Raw genomic sequence first — 26,232 nt, 5'->3', positions numbered from 1 at the left:
TTCAGGTATTCATTTTCGGGTATTTTTCGGGTTCGGGTATGGATAAATTTTCGGGTTTGGATATGGATTCTGTAATACCCGACCCGATCCGACCCGATTGCCATCCCTAATGTATATTCATTCTCCAGGTATCACAATGTATCGTCGGGTTTCGAATTGGATTGGTTTTTTTCCAATATCCAAATTTAAAAATAATGTAATTTAGTTTAATATTACTTATACATGCAAACAAGATTAATTGCATTATTCAATAACTAACATTAAAAAATTAATTTTTTAAATAGTTGAACGTAATATATCACTACAAGAAAAAGAAGTAAAAGCGACCACATAAAAGCGACCGACTATAAATTACACCGAAATTGGTGGCTTTTAAGGTCAACTTTACCTGTCTTTAAGCCATAATTAAAAGCGACCACGCTCGGTGAAATTTAAGGAGCGGTCGCTTTTGTTCGGTGGAATTTGAAAGCAGTGGCTTTTAGCCGGTGGCTTTTGTTAGTCCCTAAGAATGCAACAAGAATTATAGAAGGGGGGTTGAATGGAATTCTTGAACCTTTTTCAAAATATAAAACGTTCTATCTTAATAATATATAAGTGTTTGATTTGCAAAGTGCGGAATAAGAAATTAGTAAAATCAAAACACAAGTAATTAAAAACACAAGTCTTTAAAAACTTTCTGGTGGATTTGAATGTATCCATCAGAGATATATATTATATTAAGAGAACTCTGTGTAGCAAGATTAGCTCACAACTGCTTACAAATATGAACAACTAAGTTTATAGAGAAATGCTAAGGATGCAGCTTACAATTATTTCTCTGAGATAATGTTTTTAGTCTTGTTCTTGTTGTTCTATTTGCTACTTCTTGGTTTATATATCACCAAGATTACAAAGTAATAAGACAAGATAATAAAATAAAACCTATCAAGTCTAATACTATACTGCTTCATTACTCTATTCCAGTATCTTTGAATATCTTCATAATAGCATGGAAATGGCAATGCTTTTTTGTTCTCTAAAACCCAGTTGAATAGGCTTCCACATTCCTTTTGCATACGCATGTGACTGTGTTGTCACTGTCAACAGATGTTTGAATTGATTATCCGTCGGGTACATGATCATCCGTCGGGTTTCCTTGTTGATCATCCGTCGAGTGGCATTGTTGTTTATCTGTCGGGTAGCTGTCTGGCACTTGACTTCATTTCATTTATGCAGAATTACAAGACATCATCTATGTAGAATTAATCAACCTATTCTGCATATCTAATTAAAGTCAACATGACTTGAGTGCTACTACAGAATCTAAACAAGGTGTATGCAGAAATGTGCTACAGACTCCTTATTACACAAGCTACTCACTCGATGGATAATAAATCATCATCCGTCGGGACTATATTGAGTCATCCGTCGGGACTATATTCCTTATCCGTTGAGTGCTATATTTTTCACTAAATAAAATCTACTAAGGTGTTTTGTTAGTGAAATCATCAAGTTCACAACTTATCCACAACAATCTCCCCCAATTTATGTCTACTGAAATTGTAGCCATAAATTAAGAGAAACTTGATGATAATAAAACACCCTAAAAATACAACTTTAAAAGTAAGTAGATAAAACTGTAAAGTGCTTTAAATAACAAAATGCACAAAGATTAGCTCATAGCCATTTTCAAGGTGCTCCTCTAGCCTGAGCAGATTAATCTAATTCCTTGAAGATCTGGATCTCTTTCCAAGCTTTCTGTTGTTTTCTTCTATCTGATTTTGGAGCTGTCTGTGGAATTCCAGTTCATCGGATTCTGAGATATTTAGCTTTTCTTGCATTTCCAAAAGAGTCTCATTGCCAGAGATGCACAATTGGTCTTCTAATCTGAAAAATCTTCTAACTCCTTTGTCATCTATGAACTCCATCAGCCAGTAGGGCCTTAGATGCACTCTACTCCCTGTGTAAGGGATAGTTAGAGTCTTTGGGAGTGCATCTTTAGCTCTAATACTCCTCAGTTCTTCAATCTTCTTTAGAACAAGTCTTCTTGCAGTTACATTGAATCCAAAGTTCTTCTTGAATGTTGAATAAACCTTTATCAACACAGATAGGCTTTCTTGAAGATCCTGTGAAGTGGCCATTGAATCTCATTTCCTCCCTTGTACTTGAAAACTAAACTTTCATGTAGATTCCTGTGGGCATCAATCCCTCTAACTTCTTCCAGTTCATCTAGATAGAGGTTTAGATCAGAGAATTTTTTGATGTCACATAAGTACATGTAATCTCCCTTGTTGACTTTGGATTGAACTTTGGTTAGAGATTTGGATTTGAGAGGTGACAGCTTCAGTTTCTTGACTGCTCTTGACTTTGTTCTCTTTGGCTTGTTAAGGATTGGCAAATTGAAGTCAGGAATTAGTAGACTTTCCTAGTCTATTGGTTCATCCTTAGGCATAATAGGTTCACCATGAATTTTCCTATAAGGATCCACCACCTTAATGTCTTCAAATACCACTGAGGGTTTTGATGCTTGAGTTGTAGTTGGAATGGATTCCTTGGAAAACTGATCCTCCAATTCCTTACCAACAAAGTTCAATTTCCTTATGGTTCTTTTGGCCAATTCCTTATACCTTTGAGATTTCTTCTGCTGTGGTTTAACTTGCTTCTTTGGATCTTGAGATTCAGTGATTTCAGATGGCTGAGCAGGAATTTGTTGTGTTGGTTTCACAGCTTGTAGCTTGGCCAAGATAGCAGCTTGCTCTTTCTTTTGTTTAACCTTTTTAGCATCTAGAGCGGCTTGCTTCTTTTTTTGCTTCAATCTTGCCTTTTCTTCTCTCTTTGCTATAGCAAATTGAGGATGTCCAGCCACCACACAAATTTCTTTACCATTCCTGAAAACTTTAGCAATTCTCCTTTTCAAAGCTGAATCAGCTAGATTCTTGTAAAAGGCAATGGATCTTGACAACAGTTTCTTCTCATCAGGCTTTGGTGTCTCATACACTGTATCTAAAGGGTTCTTTAGTAATGATTTTGGATAGTTCACCCTTGGCTTCAAAAGTACTTCAGCCTTTGGAGATTTGATGCAGGATGGTTGTCCTCTTTCCAGATAGTTCATTCTCATTTCATTCACAGAGATTTTCCTGACTTGAGAGTGATGAATGGCTGACTTTTCTGGATTCTTTGCTAGCCCAAACTTCTTTTGAATATCCTCATCAATTTTCTCCCAGTTGATTGGATTTAACTGCTCCTTTTTAGCTGCTTTCAAAGAAGCTGCTGCTTCTTTTATCAGATCAATACTGTCCTTAGCTGGTGGCTTTGAGATAGTAATCTAATTTGAATGTTGAGCACTTTTTGCTCCCCCTCACTCCTAGAACTCTCTTTCTCCCCCTTTTTGTTATCATCAAGCTGAGTAGAGGAGGAGGTTTGTGCAGCCACCAGTTTCTGAAGCAAGTCTGTTTGTTGAGCTTGGTGTAGATGAATTGCTGTAAGAGATGCTTCCATTATTGTCATTCTTGTATCCAAGGCATCTATCTTTGTGGCAAGATCAGAATTTTTCCTGAGTTGTCTCTTAATGTCAAGCATTGTAGTTTCTGGAAGTTTAGAGTCCATCTTGTCAGAAATGACCTTTTTTTTCTCATCAATATCATCTTTGATAGTGTTAACATCTTGAGCATGTTGAAAACCTTGGATTTATTCTAGTTGCAGAGAAGCAAGATGTGCTTGAAGGAGCTTTTTGGTGCTGGCATTTGTGGTGGTTTGAAGAGCATAATTTGTCTGATTTATGAGTTGAATCAGGGTTGTCTTGAAGTGGTGTTCATCACATTGATTTGAAAATGCCCAAGATGGCATGCCTGATCTTGAATAGAGCCTACTTCTCCCCCTATGTCAAATGGCTCTTCTTCACTATCCCCACCTTCACCTCCAAAGAATTCTTCTGAACCACCAGTCTCATAATCAACATCACCAGTTGTAGAAGGCAAAGCTGTGATGGCATCCTTAGCTCTTTGCATGGACTCTGTGGTGTGCACCAAGTTTAGCATCCTTTCTGCATTGTCATTGCCCTGTCCAACCAGAAGTTGATAGGCTGGAACAGGGTGAGTAAATGTCTCAGCATCTAAGGAGGTGGAATCTATAACAACTTGAGTTTGCTGAGATAGTCCCTCCCTGTCTACAACCTGGACATTCATTAACTCACTTACAATAACATCCACCCTTATATCTTCAGTACCTGCTTTTCTCTCATTTTCTCTCTTTTCTTGCATCAAGGTCTCACCTTGGCTCACCACCCTCACACCCTCACCTTCACCATCTAAGGTAGGACTCCTCACACTCTCTTTTGCTAATCCTGAAGAACTGGATTGCATATTTCAATCTTTTCCTCTCCTTTTTCCTGGGAGCAACCCAGACTCTCACTCAGTTCACTCCCTTCCCTCAATCCTAGGAGTGATTGTACTACCACTAAGTCTTCTGCACTTGAGATAATTGATGAAATTTGATGCTGTGCAGAGACACTCGACAGATGAGGAATATCCGTCAACTTAGTAGTTTGACTATCCAACGGATAACTGCTATTAGGCTTATCCGTCGGGATACAATCACTACTCGATGGATGAACGATATCCATCGAGAGAGTGGGAATAAATGAGTTTGGAGTGGAGACTATTGTGGACTCTGTGCAGATTGATGAAAATTTTGGCACAGATGTCTCAATAGTCTCAGAAAGAAATGGCAATTGAGCCAACAAATCATCCAAAAGATGATGCTCACTTGCACTGAATTTTGGCTTCCCCAACAGAGTTAAAGAAGGGGAATCAGGAATTGATGTGTTGATCATATCCACATGCAGAGAGTTTGTGGGAGAATTTGATGTTTGAGGTGCTTCTATAACTAAAGATTTTGGTTGTGACTCCACATTTATTGGAGCCACATCAAACTGACTTTAAAAAGGTGCAGTGACTGTGTCTTTAGCACCAGTTTGCACAGTGTGTGAACCTTGTGCATCCCCAAGGGTTTTTGGTTTCTTCTTTCTAGTATAGGTTTGGGGTGAGCTTGTGTCCCTTACCCTTTTGGCCTGTGCTCTTGAACGAGAGTTTTGTTCAATAGTCACATCCTTTTGGGAGGATGCAACTAGCAATGAGCTTATGTCCTTATTAAGCACTGCAGTTTGTTGGGAAACTGCAGTGTGTCTAGGCTGGGAAGCACTCACCTCTCCAACCTTATCCTTAAGGTTTCTTTTATGTTCAACCTGTCCCTCACCTACCTTACCCACCTTCACACTCCCCTCTTTTGGTTTGATGGATTTTGCAACTGGCATCTTTTGAGAGATACCAGAGGGGGCTTTCTTTGACTTGGATTTTGAAATTTTGGATTTGGTAGCTTGGGTAGGCAACTGTTGGGTCATTGACACAGTTGCCATAGCTACACTAGAATGCAAAGAAATTTGTGAGATTGGAAGAGTAGAGATAGATGAAATTACCTCACTTACCTGAGGTGCTTCCATTACAGGGAAATAGAAGAGTGGCACCTCTTTGTGATGGTTTGCCCTATTCAAATCTGCAATAATTCTTCTTTCTTGAACCCAACAATCTAATTTGTTGGTTGGATTCTCAAGCACAATATCCTCAGAGAGGTGGTTAGCAATCATCATCAAAAATCTAGCATAATAAACATTTTTACCCCTCTTATTTAACTCTCCTAAATTAAACCCCAACTCAATTATGATAAGATCACTAAAGTTGAAAAATTTATCAGTAACAAGCATGTTAAGCATAGAGATATTGACAGAGTCAAAATTACTGATTTTACCAGAAAAGACCTTGGTAACTACATCACACAGATAACTCCATTCCTTTCTAAGACCCAACCTCCTAATTTCACTTAATTTAGAAGTAGAGAGTGCATACTTCATGGAGTTAAGCATGTTAATAATGTCAGTATATGTGTGTGGTGAAGTTACAGTATTATCAGGAATCTTGAAACATGCTTTAACAATGTCACTATTAATACAGAATTCCTTACCTTTAATAGTGAGTGTGATGGTCTTATCAGTTGAGTTGTACACAACAGTTGACCACATTTCTTCAAAAACCTCACAGAAGATGATGGGTGATTCTAGCATGGCATAGTTGAGTTTGTAGTTCTTCACAAAATCCATCATTTTGTGGTAGTCACCAGACTGTTGAATCCCCTCGTTTACTAAAGCCGTGAAATTGTTCTTCTCATAGATAAATCCAGTTTATGACATAATTTTGACGACTGGTGCCATTGTTAGAGAGTGGAAATTGCAGAGATAGAGATGATAATTGCTTTTGAGAAAGAGAGAATTTAGAGCAGATGATTTGAGAATGATAAAAGAAAAGTAATGAAAATGAATTATGCTTTTATATTATCTCAAAAATAACTGTCAAAAATAATATAGTAAAATAAAGTAACCAATAAGAATTGCCCAAAATAGCCGTTTAAAAATAAACAGTAAAAAATCCATCAATTATCCGTCATTTTATGCTTACAAACTGTAAGTATACTCGATGGATAATGTTCAAGGAATCAACGGCAAAAAATAAGACAATTCGATGGATGAGGATAAATCAGTTATCCGTCGAGTCATAAAATATTCCAGAAAAATAATTGATTTTATTAACAAAATGTATACCGACGGATGATCAAACTCGATGGATAGTGATCATCCGTCGAGATGTAAATTTTGACTTAGCCAAAATTTCATCCATGACTGAAAAATCAATTAAATTTCTGGCTGCATTACAACATACAAACAATCTATAAAGATTCAAGAGTAATTTAGCATACCTAACTCACTTACCAACCTTGAAAAGGTAGATTCATCCAGTGTCTTGGTAAATATATCTGCAAGCTGCTTTTCACTTGGAACAAAATATAGTTCCACGGTACCATTCATAACATGTTCCCTTATGAAGTGGTACTTGATGTCTATGTGCTTTGTCCTTGAATGCTGTACTGGATTTTCAATGATGGCAATAGCACTTGTGTTATCACATAAAATAGGAATTCTTTCCACTTGCAGACCATAGTCTAACAATTGGTTTCTCATCCACAAAATCTGTGCACAGCAACTGCCAGCAGCAATATATTCAACTTCAACTGTAGAAGTAGAAACTGAATTTTGCTATTTACTAAACCAGGACACAAGCTTGTTTCCTAGAAATTGGCAGGTTCCTGTTGTACTTTTTCTATCAATTATACAACCTGCATAATATGCATCTGAATAACCAGTTAGATCAAAACCAGAATTTCTAGGGTACCAAATGCCAAGTTTTGGTGTTCCCTTGAGATATCTGAAAATTCTCTTTATAGCTACTAAGTGAGATTCTCTAGGATCAACCTGAAATCTAGCACACAAACAAGTAGCAAACATTATATCTGGCCTACTAGCTATTAAGTACAGAAGTGAGCCAACCATGCCCCTATAACTTGAAATATCCACAGACTTTTCAGTAGTGTTTAATTCAAGCTTAGTTGCAGTGGCCATGGGAGTTTTTGTAAATGTGCAATCCATTAGATCAAACTTCTTTAAAAGATCATAAATGTATTTAGTTTGACTAATGAATATTCCATCACTAACTTGCTTAACTTGCAAACCAAGAAAGTAAGTTAGTTCTCCCATCATACTCATTTCATACTTACTTTGCATCAATTTGACAAACTTTTTGCAAAGTTTTTCATCCGTAGAGCCAAAAATAATGTCATCTACATAAATTTGAACAAGTATACTAGAGCCATTAACATTTATAAAGAAAAGAGTTTTGTCTACAGTACCTCTAGTGAAGTGATTCTCTAAAAGAAATTTTGACAAAGTGTCATACCGGGCTCTAGATGCTTTCTTTAGTCCATAAAGTGCTTTCAAAAGATAGTAAACATATTCTGGAAAGTTTGGATCTTCAAAACCAAGAGGCTGACTGACATAGACTTCCTCCTCCAAATCTCCATTCAGAAAGGCACTTTTGACATCCATTTGATAGACTTTAAAATTGGCATGGGCTGCATAGGCTAAGAAGATTCTGATGGCTTCAAGTCTTGCAACAGGAGCAAATGTTTCATCAAAATCTATTCCTTCTTGTTGACAATAGCCCTTAGCAACCAATCTAGCTCTGTTCCTGACTACTATGTCATTTTTATCCATCTTGTTTCTGAATACCCATTTGGTGTCTATTGGATTCTTTCCTTTAGGCTTAGGCACCAGCTTCCATACCTTATTCCTCTCAAATTGGTTTAGCTCCTCCTGCATAGCTAAAATCCAATCAGGATCCAACAAAGCTTCTTCTACATTCTTTGGTTCTTCCTTAGAAAGAAAGCTGCTGTATAGACATTCTTCTTGAGTTGCTCTCCTTGTTTGAACTCTAGAAGATACATCACCAATGATGAGCTCAAAGGGATGATCCTTTGTCCATTTCCTTTGTTGAGGTAGATTAGCTCTAGATGAAGAGGCCTCATTGTTGTCTTGATGTGTGATTGAGTTTAGATTATTAGAAACTCCCCCTGAGTTAATGGATCTTTGATTTGAGAAAGGGGAACTTTCTATAAGTGATCTATTCTAACCTCTAGCTTCTTTTGATGACCCGACGGATGGTGAATTTTAAGTACCGACGGATGAAGCTGGTTGTCTCCTGACGGATAAAGCAGATTATCTCCCAACGGATGAAGCATTATGCATCTCGACATATGTTGAATTTTGTGCTTCATTGGTAGTGGATTTTTCTGCATTATCCTTTGATACTGTTTCTTGATCACTTTCATCATCACTGGCATCACTAACCATCTCCACATTGTCAAATTTGAGGCTCTCATGGTAATCTCCATCTTGTAGTCATTCAATCTTTTTATCATCAAACATAACATGTATTGATTCCACAACAATGTTGGTTCTGAGATTGTAGACTCTATATGCTTTACTAACAGTATATCCAACAAAAATTCCTTCATCTGCTTTAGCATCAAACTTCCCATTCTGATCAGTTTGATTTCTCAAGATATAACATTTGCAGCCAAAGACATGAAGAAAATTTAGAGTTGGCTTCTTGGTCTTGAACAATTGATAGGGAGTCATGCATTTTGCTTGATTAACCAGAGAAATATTCTGAGTGTAGCATGCAGTATTTACAGCTTCAACCCAGAAATATGTTGGTAACTTAGACTCTTCAAGCATTCTCCTTGCAGCTTCAATAAGTGATATGTTCTTCCTTTCTACTACTCCATTTTGTTGTGGAGTTCTTGCTGCTAAAAACTCATGCAAAATCTCATTTTCTTCACAAAATGCTCTCATGACAGAATTCTTGAACTCAGTTCCATTGTCACTCCTGATTCTTCTAACTTTGAAATCAGGATGATTATTGACTTTCCCTATGTGATTGATGATGATTTCACTAGCCTCATCTTTAGACTTTAGGAAATATGTCCAAGAGAACTTTGAGAAATCATCTACAGTTACTAGGCAAAATCTTTTCCTTGAGATGGACAACACATTGACTGGTCCAAACAAATCCATGTGTAGCAGTTGCAAAGGTTCTTCAATTGTTGGCTTCTTTCTGAATGATGTTTTGATCTGCTTTCCTTTTTGGCAGGCATCACATAATCTATCTTTAGAAAACTCCACTTGAGGAATACCTCTAACCATTTCTTTCTTTACAAGTTCATTCATGGTCTTGAAGTTTAAATGGGATAGCTTCTTGTGCCATAACCAACTTTCATCCTCACTTGCTTTGCTGAGAAGACAAGTAACAGATTCTACATTAGATGAGTTGAAGTCAGCTAGGTACACCTTTCCTTTTCTCACTCCAGTGAGAACCACTTTGTTGCTCCTCTTGTTAGTCACAACACAGGCTTCTGAGTTGAAGTTTACTGAATTGCCTTTATAACATAGCTGGATGATACTCAACAAATTGTGTTTGAGACCATCCACTAAGGCAACCTCCTCAATGATGACATTGTCTTTTGAAATCAAGCCATATCCCACAGTATAACCATTGTTGTCATCTCCAAAAGTAATACTTGGGCCAGCTCTCTCCTTGAACTCAGTGAGCAGGGTAGAATCACCAGTCATGTGTCTTGAACAACCACTATCCAAGTACCATAGATTCTTTCTGTTCCCTGCACACATCAAAATCAAATCAAGTTGATTTTGGTACCCAAGTTTCCTTGGGTCCTGCCTTGTTAGCTTTTTTTCTGTTTCTTAGGTTTGATCTCATTTGACTTGGGGATATCAGATTCATCCTTAGTCATTTGAGTTGGACCTTTGAAACCATTCATTACAATAAAATTATCATGCATATTTTGATTAACAGGAAATGGCATGCTATTAGTAAACATGTTATTCCAGTAAGGCATGCTAAATGGCATTTGTGGCATACTAAATACAGCATAATAAGGATTATGTGCAAATGGCATATTAGCAAACTATGCATTCATATTTTGTGTAGACATAGCATTCATAGGCATAGAAGGCATGACATTTATGTTGGGAAAATGAGGTGACACAGATATGGAAGTAGGCATGGTAGTTTTGCAATTAACACACAAATGATTTATACTACCATACTTGACACAGATTTTTCTAGGAGCATATTTATCAGGTGTGTAGTTGTTATGCTTGTTAATTTCTACTTTACCATTTCTATTATTTTTCTTTTTAGCCTCTGTTTTAACCTCAATCTTTTCCAGTCTGTCACTCAATTGTTTGACAGTCATATGACCAACATTAGCCTTTTTTTTCCTTCTTCACTTGACTGGATTCTCCTGGAACAAAATTCTTGGAAACTGATCCATATTTCTCATTTAACTTGACAAGTTTGGCTTTACTCACAGGTTTGCTCACAGTCGACGGATGAGGATTTATATCACTCGACGGATAACCCTTTTTGTTATCTGATGGATGACCCTCATCATCCGTCGAGTCTACATCTAGTAGCAATCCTTCAACCAAATTGGATTCCAGCTTCTCCTTATTCTTCTTCCAGGCTGCATCACAAAAGGACTCAATACCTTGAACTTTGGAGATTTGAGCATGAACATCTCTAGATGTTTTCCATACTTTAATTATCTCCTGTTCTCGTTCAAGATGCTTCTTCAAGATCTCTTCTTTCTTCAAGGACTCAGTTAATTCATCCTTAGCAATTTTACACTCAATTCTTAATTTTTTAAATTCAATGAACTGAGACTCTAGCACATTATTCCTCTCACTTAAAAACAAATTGCTTTCTTTGATTTTAGCATTTTCCCTAGTAAGAGACTTAAGTGTAACACGCAAATGATATAATTCTGTAGACATGTCATTTATTGCATCATTACACTCAGCTTTAGATAAATGTGCAAGATTAGTGGTGATTACCTGATTACTTGAAGAACTTGTCTCTGTTTCATCAGACTTGACCATTAGGGCTAGATTGACATAGCTGACATCCTCATCCAGACCATCTGCTGCCCAGCCATTTTCTTGTGTAATGAAAGCCCTTTCCTTTTGTTTGAGCAGCTCAAAGTATTTCTGTTTATAATCCACAGACTCAAACTTCTTTTTGCTGGAATCTGACTTTCTACACTCACTGGCAAGGTGCCCTGCTAAGCCATATTTGAAACATTTGAATTTTGATTTATCCACCATGTTTCTATTTGGCTTACCTGCTCCAAAGTTCTTCTTGAACTTGAGCTTGGAAAATCTTCTGGAAAGAAATGCAAGATGTTCATCAATATTCTCCATATCATCTTGGCTCAAAGAATCTTCATTTTCTGCTACCAGCCCCTTGCCCTTGTTTTCACAGACCTTGAAGTTGATTCAACAGCTTCCAACTTCATCTCCTTCTCTTTTTCTAACTCAGCAACTAGTGCAATGGATCCTCCTTTCTTCTTTCCTCTCTCCATCCTCTCATCTTGCTCTATTTCAAGCTCATAAGTTTTCAGGATGCTATACAGTCTCTCCAAAGTAAACTCCTTGTAATCTTGAAAGTTTCTCAATGAGACTGTCATAGGTTTCCATTCCTTTGGAAGAGATCTAAGGAACTTAAGATTGGAGTCTTTTTTCTGATAGACCCTTCCATGCAACTTCAGAGTATTAAGTAGTTTTTGAAATCTACTAAAAATGTCAGTGAGAGACTCACTATCTTCACTATGAAAGTGCTCATATTGCTGAATTAGCAGTTGCATCTTATTTTCCCTGACTTGTTCAGTGTCATCACAGATAATCTGTATTGTATCCCAAACTTTCTTGGCAGTTTTGCAATTGATGATGTTGTCAAACATGTCACCATCAACTCCATTGAACAGAATATTCATGGCCTTTTTATCCTTCCTGACTTGTTCAATATCAGGATCTGATCATTCATGCCTTGGCTTGGGAACTGATGGCTCATTTCCAGTTGCAGCTCTCATTGGTACATGAGGGCCTCTCTCTATGAATGAAATCTACATAAGCCTTATCTTGAGAAAGTAAGTGAAGATGCATTTTTACCTTCCAGTGATGGTAATTATCTTTGTCCAGAAAAGGAATCATGACTCCTACATCCTTCTTCTTCATCTTGCTGTTTGTTGTGATCTTTAAACTCTTTGTTCTTCAAGAGCTTGCTCTGATACCAATTGTTAGTCCCTAACAATGCAACAAGAATTACAGAAGGGGGGGGGGGGTTGAATGGAATTCTTGAACCTTTTTCAAAATATAAAATGTTCTATCTTAATAATATATAAGTGTTTGATTTGCAAAGTGCGGAATAAGAAATTAGTAAAATCAAAACACAAGTAATTAAAGACACAAGTATTTAAAAACTTTCTGGTGGATTTGAATGTATCCACCAGAGATATATATTATATCAAGAGAACTCTGTGTAGCAAGATTAGCTCACAGCTGCTTACAAATATGAACAACTAAGTTTATAGAGAAATGCTAAGGATGCAGCTTACAATTGTTTCTCTGAGATAATGTTCTTGGTCTTGTTCTTGTTGTTCTATTTGCTACTTCTTGGTTTATATATCACCAAGATAACAAAGTAATAAGACAAGATAATAAAACAAAACCTATCAAGTCTAATACTATGCTGCTTCATTACTCTATTCCAGCATCTTTGAATATCTTCATAATAACATGGAAATGACAATGCTTCTTTGTTCTCTAAAACCCAGTTGAATAGGCTTCCACATTCCTTTTGCATACACTCGACGCATGTGACTGTGTTGTCACTGTCAACAGATGTTTGAATTGATTATCCGTCGGGTACATGATCATCCGTCGGGTTGCCTTGTTGATCATTCGTCGAGTTGCATTATTGTTTATCCGTCAGGTAGCTATCTGGCGCTTGACTTCATTTCATTTATGCAGAATTATAAGACATCATCTATGTACAATTAATCAACCTATTCTGCATATCTAATTAAAGTCAACATGACTTGAGTGCTACTATAGAATCTAAACAAGGTGTATGCAGAAATATGCTATAAACTCATTATTACACAAGCTACTCACTCGATGGATAATAAATCATCATCCGTCGAGACTATATTGAGCCATCCTTCGGGACTATATTCCTTATCCGTCGAGTGCTACATTTTTCACTAAGTAAAATCTACTAAGGTGTTTTGTTAATGAAATCATCAAGTTCACAACTTATCCACAACAGCTTTTATCAACAAAAGTAACTGCCAGTATTTAGTGGTCGATTTTATATTTTGAAGAACAGGCGGGAAAATTGCCACCATAACAAAGTCTAATTCTGGAAAACAAATTTTAAATTATTTATCAAAAAAACATTAAATGGGCCACAACGGTCATTTTAATAAAAATGACCGTTGTTGGTTGAATTTATAAAAACGACCACGTTTGGTGGCTTTTATAAAAATGACCGCCTGCGGTGGAATTTATTCTTCCAGAACTTACAGCCCCTGCCTCATCCTTTCTTCTTCGTTTATGTCCATACTTTCCATTTCTCTCTATTTTCCTTCCTATTTTCTACCATTTTCCTTTCTCATCAAGCTCAACTATCCATTAACTTCAAGTCAAGTAAGTACCATTCTTAAATTATTTATGCTGTGATTATCATGATTATTGTTTGTTGATTTCTCATATACATTAAATATTTATTGACATAATTTAAATGAAATGTAGTTGTTAATAATTTAAATGTAGTGTTCAAAATAATTAAACAAAAAAAATAATTATTGTACATTGCTTGTCACTAAATATCTTGTACACATGGTGAATTTATTTAAGTATGTTTTGTTAACTAGTATTAAATTATTTATTATACTATCTATGCACTTTCTAGATGACGTCGGATTGTAGTTGGATGAATTGTCGATTTGATGCAAGTAAAAATATAACGGAAGAGTACAAAATTGGTGTTGATGGTTTCATTAAATTTGCCGCAAATACGGATGATTCAAAGGGGAGAATAAGATGTCCATGCAATGAATGTGGAAATTTTTACATAAAAAATCCTGATGATGTGATATTACATTTATATCGACATGGCATCATGCCCGCATATACAACATGGTATTTTCATGAGAAGAGTGCTAGATCGAGGGTTGACATTGGGACGAGTTCCATGAATGTTGATAATACGCATGATGATTTTTATGATGCACGTGAAATGCTTGGAGATTTTGCCGAGGCAAATAATAATTTTGAGAATATGCATGAAGAACCGAATGCAACAGCAAAAAGTTTTAACAAAATGCTTGACAGTGCTTCTGAACCTCTTTATCCAAATTATACAAGTTTCACAACATTATCATTTGTGATTAAGCTATTTAAGTTCAAAGACAGGCATGGTTGTAGTAATAAGGGATTTGATGAGCTACTTGAACTTATTGGATCAGTGTTGCCTGGAGATCACAAGTTGCCCATGAGATACTATGATGTGAAGAAGTTAGTAAGTGGGTTGAGTATGGGATATAAAAAAATTGATGCTTGTGTGAATAATTGCATGTTGTTTTACAAAGAAAAGAGTGAGAAAACACATTGTGATATATGTGACGAAGGTCGATACAAGGCGTAGAAGGATTCTATGAAAAAGTTGATTCCGAAGAAGATTTTGAGATACTTCCCTCTTACATTGAGACTACAACAATTATTCATGTCCGAGAAGACTGCCAAATGTATGACATGGCATCATGATAGAGCTACAGTTGAGGGTCAATTAAGTCATCCAGCTGATGGAGATGAATAGAAACAATTCAATCACAGATTTCCTCGATTTGTAAAAGAAACACAAAATGTTCGAATAGGCCTTGCTAGTGATGGATTTGATCCTTTTCGAGATGCACATGCAAGGGACTATACGGTGTGGCCTGTGATTGTTGTTGTTTACAATCTTCCACCATCCATGTGTATAAAAGCTCCATACATGTTTATGCCTCTTCTCATTCCTGGTCCGAATGATCCGACAAAAGACTTTCATGTTTATCTTCGACCATTAATTGATGAATTGAAGATGTTGTGGTGTACCGGGGTGGAAATATATGATAGGGTGTCATGTTCAAATTTCACAATGAAAGTAGCATTGATGTGGACAATTAATGACTTTCCAGCACTTGGTATGATTAGCGGATGGTTGACTAAGGGAAACTGGCATGTCCGGTATGTATGGGGCTGGTAAAGTCAAAACAGTTCAAGCATGGTGGTAAACCTACATTCTATGGTACAGCTCGTTATTTTCTGGAAGAAGATGATCCATTAAGAAGAAGCACAAAGTTTGGACGATGTGAGAGACATTCAGTCACAACTCGACATTCAGGATCAAGGGCAAAGATACTTTGTGAGCAAATACAGTTTCCTCTTCCGGGAAAAACTACTAGGCAAAAGCCGAGGGATTATGGCGTGACACATAATTGGACACACTATTCTCCATTTTTTGAGCTACCATATTGGGAGACACTAAGCCTTCGTCATAATATTAATGTCATGCATACTGAAAAAAATGTGTTTGATAACATACTCTACACAATGCTTGGTGATAAGAAAAAAACCAAAGATAACTCAAGCACAAGAAATGATTGTAAGGAGTTAGGTGTACACCGTGAGTTGTGGATTCGAGATGATGACACAACACCAGATGCACCATATGTGCTTGGGAGAGAGCAAATCAATAAGCTATTCCATTGGATTAAAAGTTTGAATCTTCCGGATGGGTATGTATCGAATATATCTAGGTGTGTAAATATGGAAAAAAGATGTATTCACGGGATGAAATCACACGATTGCCATATTTTCATGCAAAAGCTATTGCCTATTGTTTGTTGTGACTTGCTCCCAAAAAATGTAGCTGATGTTCTTATTGAGTTATCTAACTTCTTTCAATATTTATGCTCATCAAATTTGAAATACACAGATTTGGAGAAGATGGAAAAAGATATAGTGAAGATAATGTCTAAGCTCGAAACCATCTATATTTCAGGTTTTTTTAAACCCATGGAGCATCTACCTTTACATTTAGCTACCGAGTGTAAGCTGGGAGGCCCATCTAATTATCGGTGGATGTATTTTGTTGAAAGATACTTGCACGGCTTGAAATTGAAAGTTAAAAATAAAGCACGGGCAGAAGGTTCAATGGCTGTAAGTCATATGTCATAGACCTATTTGTATATTCGAGGATTCAACTCAACTCAAATAAGAATGTAATAAGTAAATAGTGGATCGACCGTCAGAGAGATCTCGCAAAGTAATATCTGTCAAAGGATTCAGAGACAATGTTCATCTACAGACTTGAGGAGTTAATTCACTGGAAGAAGTTCAAGAAATTGATCATGCCTCAGTGATATAAGTCAAGATTGTGGATTTAATCAAGTGACAGAGATCTCGTCAGAGTATCATTAATTACAAGGATTTAATCTGAAGAAAATCAAAGTGTCAGAGTCAAGACATGAAGAAACGTCACGGAAGTTAGTCACTCATGAACCAGACAGTACATCGAGTGTCAACGTTGAAGTGGTGGAATTGATTCATAATTTTCAGTGATTTTCAGAAGATTTGCAGAAGAATGGTTGCTGCTCAATACTGGAATTAATTCTCTATTAATTAATTAAGTCATCTAATTTAATTAAGAAAATAAATTATATCTGCGAAGAATAATTTATTTATTAATTGAATTAATTGATTAATTAATTCTGAATTAATTCTAGGAATTTTAGGAATTTTCAGAAGCTTAATTGGATTAAATTCAAGCATTAAATCAGCAAGACAATTGAAAATGAACTAGCATGACAATCAGGATTGTCATACCGATTGTCATGCTAGGCCATTTTCCATTGTCATACCGAAAGTTACTCTAGGAGGATGATTGTCTTGCTAGTTCATTCTGATTGTCATGCTAGTTCATTCAGATTGTCTTGCTAGTTCATTCAATTGTCTCACCGAAAGTCTTGCCAGCTATAGGATTGTCATGCCAAGTCAATTCTATTCGTTTGTTGATTTAAAAAGAAGCAGAGAAGCAGCAACTTATAATTAAGAACATAGAAGTCAAGAAACAAGGTAGAAAAGAAAATCAAGAAGAAATATTTCATCTTTTCATCTGCATACTTCAAGATTAAATTTCTAGATTGTAAAGTTAAATCCAATCCACTAGAAATCTTTATCTTGCTCTTGTGTATCAATCTAGCGGATTAAAATCCCTAGAACTTAATCTCAAATCGCGTTTAGCATTTGATTCTAATTATTGCAAAAATAGAAAAAGTTCATGTCGAATTTATTCTAGATTTGTGATAATTGATTTGAGATTAATACCTTGTAATCGATACAGTTGTTGTAACACCTTTCAAGTTTAATAATATTTTTATTTAACTTGAATTTTGTTTCACATTTTTTATTCCGCATTTTATTCGATTATTCGGTACTGTTTGTATTCAACCCCCCCTTCTACAAACACATTGGGACCTAACAATTGGTATCAGAGCCTTCTGATTAACGAACAAATCAAGATCCTAGACTTTTGTGATTTTTCAACTCCTTGAATTTTTATTTATTCAAAAATTCATAATGACTTCACATAAAGTTGGAACCGTTAAAATTCCACAATTTGATAAAGAGAATTATATCATGTGGAAGAAGAAGATGCTATTATTTTTACAAGTTGCAAATCCCAAATATTCAAACTTGTTAAAGAAGGGTATAAAAACTCCGATGGTTATTGAACCGGAGGTAATAATAGATGGTGTGGTGACTACTGAAGCTAGAACCTATCCAAAAGAGCCTGAAGATTTTACTCCTGCTGAGAAGGAAGAAGCCTCCTTGGATGCCAGCCTTCAATTAATATTAATTGACTCCCTTGATCCCTTGATGAACAGACATGTGATGAACTGTAAAAATTCCAAACACATGTGGGAAACTATTGAGGTGATTAATGAAGGCACAGAGGAAGTTAGGGAGAACAAGTTGGAAATCCTAACCTCTGAATATGAACATTTCAAATCAAATCCAGGAGAAGGAATTACTGAAGTGTTTGAGAGGTACAATGCGTTGATCAACAACCTGAACATCAATGGAAAGTATTATTCAATCAGGGAGGTCAACAAAAAGTTCCTTTTAACACTGCCAGCTCATCTTGAACATAGAATCACTGCCATTAGAGAAGCTAGAGATCTGAGTGAGATTTCTTTGGACAGGCTCTATGGAGTGTTAAAAACTTATGAGTTGGAGCAGATTCAACAGAAGGAAGTCTACGGGAAGGATAGAATGGTCAGCACACCTACTGCACTTGTAGCTGAAGGTCAACAACAACAGCAATCTCAACAATTGGAGAGAATGGTACAGTATTCCAAGGCTGAGGAAAATATGTTAGTAGCAGAATATGATCCTCCTACTACAAATCAATCAAGTGATGATTTTTATTCCTTGGAAGAGCTGGAGCAATTGGAAGATGAGTCAATGGCCCAAATTGTCAAGAGATTCTCCCATGTCAGATTCAAGAGGAATCCCAAGCTGAAGTACAAGTCCAACTACAACAAATTCCAGAAAGGTGGATCTTCATCCTCTAACACCAGCAGTGGTGGATACCAAACAGGGATGGTTGATTGGGGCACCATTAGATGCTATAACTGCAATGAGTTGGGACACTTTGCCACAGAATGTAGGAAGCCAAAGCAAGTAAGAAAGAACTCTGAAAGGGCTTATCTGGCAAAGGGAAGAAGCTGGGATGATACTGACAGTGAAGATGAAGATGAAGGAAATCTTGCTCTTATGGCTATTGATGGAAAAGCTTCATCGTCAAGAATAGAGGTAAAACTTTCTGATGCTGAAATGGTTTATCATCTAAGAGGTAACTTAGATTGTGCACATCGTGATAATGAACTGTTAAGTTTACAGATCACAGACCTTGAGAAAGAGGTCAATGAATTAAGACTTGTGCACATTAATCAAGACAAATTAAAAGAACAGGTATCTTTTCTAGAGAATAGAGTTGACTGTTATAGAAAACTCGAAACTATTCTCAAAGACAAGATCACCGGTCTTGAGACTAAGGTTAGAGCCTACTTCAATTCTTGTTCGAAGGCTAAAGAGTTCTACAGTAAGCAAGCTGTTAATCAAACATCTGGAATAGGTTATGATTACAATGCTGCTATTGGAGAATTAGGCATAAACTCCCCTCCCCATGTCTGTGCTAAAGGGAGGGAAGTACCACATGTGCTTAAGGGTGTTAATGAACCCCTCTATAAAGCATCAATTGCTGAACCATTTGATGCGACCTCTTCTGTTATTCAAGAAGAAATACGTGCTGAGGATCATGCTTATGAGAAGATTGTTTCCAAGTCAAGTGAGTCGAAAGTTCCAGTCAAAGTTGTGAAAGCAACTGAGACTAACTCAGACACACATGAGTTGGATAACAATAATGCCATGTCTACCATGCATAAATTGCCTGCTGTTAATCACTCTCATAAAGTATGTGGTGTTGCTAATTGTATGTCTTGTGCTTTTAATATGATGTATGCTTATTTTAATGGTAAGTATGTGTCTAATGATAAGACTACTCCTCGTCAGCATGTGAATAACAAGAAGCATGATAGGTCTAAGACTGCTAGTCCTTCTAAGGCTAGAAAGGAGACATTTGTGCCTAAGCTTAAACAGAAATTTGTTAAGGCTGTTTACAAGGTCAAATGTTCAGTCATTGAGAATGTTGAGATCGTTAAAATTAAAAATGTTGTTTTGCCTGACAAAGGACAGTTCTACAAGTATGTCGGGCCCAACCAAGTTTGGGTTCCGAAGAAGGTCTAATCCATTTGAAGTGCAGGGCAGTATACAGGTGTAACCGGTAGTGTGGATTCTTGACAGTGGATCATCAAGATATATGACCGGAGATAGAGCCCTGCTATCAAATGTGGTTGAGAAAGCTGGCCCCATGGTTACCTTTGGAGATAACAGCAAAGGTTTATCCGAGGGATATGGCTGTTTGCAAGCTGGGAATGTTATCATTATAATTTTGTATATTGTGCTAGGTTATTATCAGGAAGCAGTATCTAACATATAGCACCAGTGACGAGACTTGAGAATATTATGACATATCAGGCACCTGCTGCACATTACACTTGGAATTGTACTCTAGTAAGATGTGTACAAGTGTACTCCTGATTGGTGAGTTAAAAGAGGAAGTCAGTGCACCACAGTTCATGGACTTTGCAGCTGCAGATCTATTGGACTATGCAATCTCTTCTTCACAATCTCACTTCAGGTTGGTATGAACTAGTATACTGCTCAAGCAATCGTCAAGGACATGGTATGGCACTCTAACAGAAGTTGTAATCTTATATGAACTAGTAGAGTCGTCATATTTATAACTATTTTATCACTAAGCACAATCATATTGTTTTATATGTGCAGTGGTATATTGTTTATGCAACATAACAATTAGTATCTAAAGTACTTGACAAGTATCGGTCAATGATATCTTGTCAACATTATATTGCAGATATTTGTAAGCTTTTGACATGAATGAGAATTACTTAGACTTTACCCTAAGTGATCAATGTTTTATCAAAAACTCATTCATATTGAAAAACAAAATCAAACTTCTTTCTACATTAGTGATTTCTTATTTCGTGTAAAATCTTTTGAAATCACTATTGTAAATCATTTTCTCTCTATCACCATATGTTCTGTGTTACAGGTTCAGTCTCCAATGACTTTCTTTCATTGACAGTCATGAGGTTGAAAACCCACAACGTCTATCCCAGACTGTAAAGACAAACACAAAAACAGAACCAACCAACACTCTCTTACCACTAAATATAGTATGAATGAGCGTGAGGGAGATAGTGCCTAGTGCACCACATAAGGAAGGTTCTGTAGTCAACCCAGTGGCTCTGTCTCATACATAGATGAGTAGTATTTAAACCGAGACAACTGCTAGCCCCCATACATCTTCTCAAAAAGATGTAATGGCTGAAAAGGCACAAAAACAGTTACTAGATTCATTCTCTCAACAGGGTGAGTCTATTGAATTTTGCCTGTCGGCCAAGGTATCCGATGTAGTGTCACCACTTCAAAGATAATCAATTCTTGATGCACAAGGAGAGGTTACACACACAAAGGATGAGTTGACGGAAACAAGAGTTTCGACCATTTTAAGGTCAGATTCGATTGTTCAAGGTTCGTTAGTGGACCAATTGCCTTTACAGGTGTTAGGAGAGGATACTGATCCAAAAGCCATATGTCAGTGGTCAGTGTCTACCTCCCCAGGCTTAAATCCCCTGGATGCATCTGCGGATAGTGGATCTGACATAGGTGCAGATCGGCAACTTGTTGACAATGATTCAGATATTACCTGATGAGTCACAAGGAAATGTCTTCACAGACATTAGAAGGGAACCTTGATCTTTATGCTAAAATCTTTGGATCATTGTTTACCTTCCCAGAATTCAAATCTGGAACCCTAAAAGGGAAACTAGCAACTTGTAAATTATGACTCAGATTCATCTGACGAGTTTAACAAGGATGGGGAATTGTGAACTCCCATTGCACCACCTGTGACCTCCTTAAGGATGGCTAAGGTGATTTTCCTTGCAGGTACAGCTGGATTATGGAGCTATGAGAGAAGAGTGATACACTTGTGAGATTGAGTGTAAACACGAGTGGAGAGAAGAGTGAAACACATGTGAGGTACACTAAAACACAATCACACACTCACAGTGAGGAAGAAAGAGAAACACTTGTTATTTCTTTTCCAACCAAGTGAAATATGAGAACTCCTTCAGACGACGGCATACATTCCTTCTTTAAGGGGGAGATAAAAGCTTAAGAAATAGTTTGGAGGATTCCTCAACTAAGGGGGAGAAATAGCAGGGAGGAAGAAAAAGATCCTAAAAATGTACACTACACCACACCATTGTTGTTTTTAACTACGGATCCTATTGTACGGGAGAGGTGGTAAACACAAGGTGATTTCCTAGTAAGGGAAGAAGCAGTTAGGGGAGTACCATTGGTTTTTATCTGCGGATCCTATTGTACGGGAGAGGTGGTAAAACAAAGGTGATCTTCTTTAATCAGTTGATTCTCATAGGGGGAGAAGCAAGAGATATGGGCTTCTCAACAGGAAATGTGGTTGTACAAATGAAGATGGAACTACTTGAAGATATGTTCAGTCTAGAGGAACATCTACTTGGAATCTGGAAAATGTTAAATCTCATCCAGAACTTTTCTGCTATTTACTTTGCATGTATGTTTATATCTTTTTCTTATTTGTTAGTTGAGTTATCCTCTAGGTATTTGTGTGTTATTGTCTAACAAACAAATAGGGGGAGATTGTAAGTCATATGTCATAGACCTATTTGTATATTCGAGGATTCAACTCAACTCAAATAAGAATGTAATAAGTAAATAGTGGATCGACCGTCAGAGAGATCTCGCAAAGTAATATCTGTCAAAGGATTCAGAGACAATGTTCATCTACAGACTTGAGGAGTTAATTCACTGGAAGAAGTTCAAGAAATTGATCATGCCTCAGTGATATAAGTCAAGATTGTGGATTTAATCAAGTGACAGAGATCTCGTCAGAGTATCATTAATTACAAGGATTTAATCTGAAGAAAATCAAAGTGTCAGAGTCAAGACATGAAGAAACGTCACAGAAGTTAGTCACTCATGAACCAGACAGTACATCGAGTGTCAACGTTGAAGTGGTGGAATTGATTCATAATTTTCAGTGATTTTCAGAAGATTTGCAGAAGAATGGTTGCTGCTCAAGACTGGAATTAATTCTCTATTAATTAATTAAGTCATCTAATTTAATTAAGAAAATAAATTATATCTGCGAAGAATAATTTATTTATTAATTGAATTAATTGATTAATTAATTCTGAATTAATTCTAGGAATTTTAGGAATTTTCAGAAGCTTAATTGGATTAAATTCAAGCATTAAATCAGCAAGACAATTGAAAATGAACTAGCATGACAATCAGGATTGTCATACCGATTGTCATGCTAGGCCATTTTCCATTGTCATACCGAAAGTTACTCTAGGAGGATGATTGTCTTGCTAGTTCATTCTGATTGTCATGCTAGTTCATTCAGATTGTCTTGCTAGTTCATTCAATTGTCTCACCGAAAGTCTTGCCAGCTATAGGATTGTCATGCCAAGTCAATTCTATTCGTTTGTTGATTTAAAAAGAAGCAGAGAAGCAGCAACTTATAATTAAGAACACAGAAGTCAAGAAACAAGGCAGAAAAGAAAATCAAGAAGAAATATTTCATCTTTTCATCTGCATACTTCAAGATTAAATTTCTAGATTGTAAAGTTAAATCCAATCCACTAGAAATCTTTATCTTGCTCTTGTGTATCAATCTAGCGGATTAAAATCCCTAGAACTTAATCTCAAATCGCGTTTAGCATTTGATTCTAATTATTGCAAAAATAGAAAAAGTTCATGTCGAATTTATTCTAGATTTGTGATAATTGATTTGAGATTAATACCTTGTAATCGATACAGTTGTTGTAACACCTTTCAAGTTTAATAATATTTTTATTTAACTTGAATTTTGTTTCACATTTTTTATTCCGCATTTTATTCGATTATTCGGTACTGTTTGTATTCAACCCCCCCTTCTACAAACACATTGGGACCTAACAATGGCAGAGCGCTATATTGAGTAGGAAGTTGTACACTTTTGTGAGTTGTATTTTAAATCCAAAGCTGAAATAGTGCATAATCGACTTCGTCGAAATGAGGTTCCTACAAGGTTTCTTGATCCGAGTGTTTTGGAGGTTTATAGGTATCCTACACAACCTATATTACGTAATGGGCGTAGACTTTTAAGTAGAGCTGAACATAGACCGGTGACATACTATGTCCTTATCAATTCACTGGAGGTTGCACAATACTTACGGTATTATATACTTCACTATCTTTATTAATTTAAATTTGACAAATTTAATTTTAGTGAATTATAACTTCATAAAATTTTAATTTGAAAGAAGGGTACGTTTATAAATATATAAATGTGTAGGTGTGTGTATTCTTGCAACAATATATTATTACTCTTACACATCCTTATACTTTATTTCTAAAATATTTTAGGTAAAAGATGACTTGGAGCTTAAAAACAAATTCAAGGACCTAATAAAAGGACCATCATGTGAAGTGGAATCTTACAAGGATTGCAAGTGTAATGGTTATAAATTTGATTGTGGACATTCTAATGAACGCACTTCTTCAAATTCTAGTGTACTTGTCATTGGTAAGAGATTAAAGAAGTTCCTAAAATAGAAATTATATTAATTTTATAGCATTTATATATAATTTTGCCATGTTTGATTAACAGGAAGTTCTTACAAAGAAAGTTTTGGAAATTATTATGGACGACTCCAAGAAGTACTTGACTTCTACTACCACAATGGTCATCATATTATCTTATTCAAATGTCATTGGTTTGATCACACAACACACGTCAAAGTGGATAGAAACCAGATTACTACGGTTGATATCAAATCAAAGTTGAATGCCGAAGATGTGTTCGTGTTAGCTAGTCAAGCTCATCAAGTGTATTATGCACCAAGTATTACAAATGCAAAGTCGTCATGGTATACGGTTCTCACCACAAAGAGTCGATAAATTAATGAAGTTATTCCATTAACCGAAGATGACACATTTGATGATGATATTTTTCAAAATAATGTTTCAAATGCTTCATCATCACAAGTTGAAAGAGTGGTTATTCGTGATCCTACAAATTTTTTTATTGATTTGAGAAGTTTTGAAGATGACTACTCCATATATGAAGATATTGAACAACAAAATGACCAAGATATGAGTGTTGATGAAGAAAATGATAGTAATGACGATGACGACGACGATGATGATGACGATGATGATTAATTTTATTATATTAAATTTGAAATCGAATGAATTTATATAAAACATTTATTTGAATTATGTTAATTTAATTAGATACTTTTTTTCTTAATTTTATGTGGTTTACATAACGTTGTTTCAAAGTTAATGTTTGACACAGGGGAAAATAAGCAGTAGCTACTAGAAGAAGGAAATGAGATTAAATTAAAAGCGACTGATTTTGGTGGAAATTTTATTTTTAAAAATGACCATAAGCGGTCAATTTTGAAATCTACACATAATGTATACACGGGCTCCCATTTCTTTTTACTATTATCTATTTCTTTTATTACATCTCTTTCTCTCAGCTAAGCAGCAATGGTAGGTCAAATCTATCCGACAAAAATTGATGGTCACACCTCTCTATGCTCTCATATATCAACTCGGCTTGCATCTCAACAGGTTAAATCTCTTTTATTAAATCTCAATTAGCCTACTGATTCTTTAAGATTTGGGGATAGGGTTTTGGGATTTCGCGATTAGGGTTTTTGAGATTTGGGGATAGGGTGTTTTTTCTCTTTGATTCTCTCTGCTTTGCTTTTCTTTGTCTTACTTCTTTGTTTTATACAACTTTGGTTATAATATAGTTCAGTTTGTAGTAATATACAACTTTGGCTATACAACTTTTCTTTGGTCTGATGTAAGGGCTAATTAGTCAAGTCTAGTTTTTCAAGTCTATACATAGTTGGTGATTGTCGAGCAAAATGATGGAAAATCAGAAGTATTTGGTATGGTTTATAAGTTTTTAACTCAAAGATTTAGATGGTTACTCAAGTTCTTACGGAAAAGTTTGATGATTTAACTTGTGCTGATGAAAAATTTGAAATAAATTTTGTTGTGTGTATTCTTTTATAGACCAATTTAGCAGTAGAAAGTCAAATGGACATACTTTAGATTTATCGCATCATTGGCCTATCTTCATTACCTAC

General features: G+C 36.1%; 1 protein-coding gene across 1 annotated transcript; it reads left to right on the top strand.

The window, feature by feature from the left end:
* The first annotated feature begins 14,252 nt into the window (after positions 1–14,252).
* Positions 14,253–25,288, top strand: LOC141719677 (uncharacterized). Its single transcript, XM_074522054.1, has 7 exons — positions 14,253–14,857; positions 14,971–15,087; positions 15,176–15,525; positions 15,636–16,543; positions 24,491–24,650; positions 24,735–24,993; positions 25,165–25,288. Exons 1-7 carry the CDS (start codon positions 14,253–14,255, stop codon positions 25,286–25,288), a joined length of 2,523 nt encoding a protein of 840 aa, XP_074378155.1.
* The last annotated feature ends 944 nt before the right edge of the window (positions 25,289–26,232 follow it).

Source organism: Apium graveolens, chromosome 4 (genome assembly GCF_009905375.1).
Source record: "Apium graveolens cultivar Ventura chromosome 4, ASM990537v1, whole genome shotgun sequence".
In the NCBI taxonomy this organism is placed as follows: Eukaryota; Viridiplantae; Streptophyta; class Magnoliopsida; order Apiales; family Apiaceae; genus Apium; species Apium graveolens.
Note: the sequence above shows the minus strand (reverse complement) of the source record. Positions and strands in the feature narration are given on the sequence as shown.

What these genes read in the sequence shown, in the direction of transcription:
- LOC141719677 (XM_074522054.1), top strand. Translation starts at nt 14,253, where the DNA reads ATGACGTCGGATTGTAGTTGGATGAATTGTCGATTTGATGCAAGTAAA. An exon ending in TTCTAGTGTACTTGTCATTG is followed by an intron (nt 24,651 to 24,734) that starts GTAAGAGATTAA and finishes TTTGATTAACAG; the next exon opens with GAAGTTCTTACAAAGAAAGT. An exon ending in ACAAATGCAAAGTCGTCATG is followed by an intron (nt 24,994 to 25,164) that starts GTATACGGTTCT and finishes TGATTTGAGAAG; the next exon opens with TTTTGAAGATGACTACTCCA.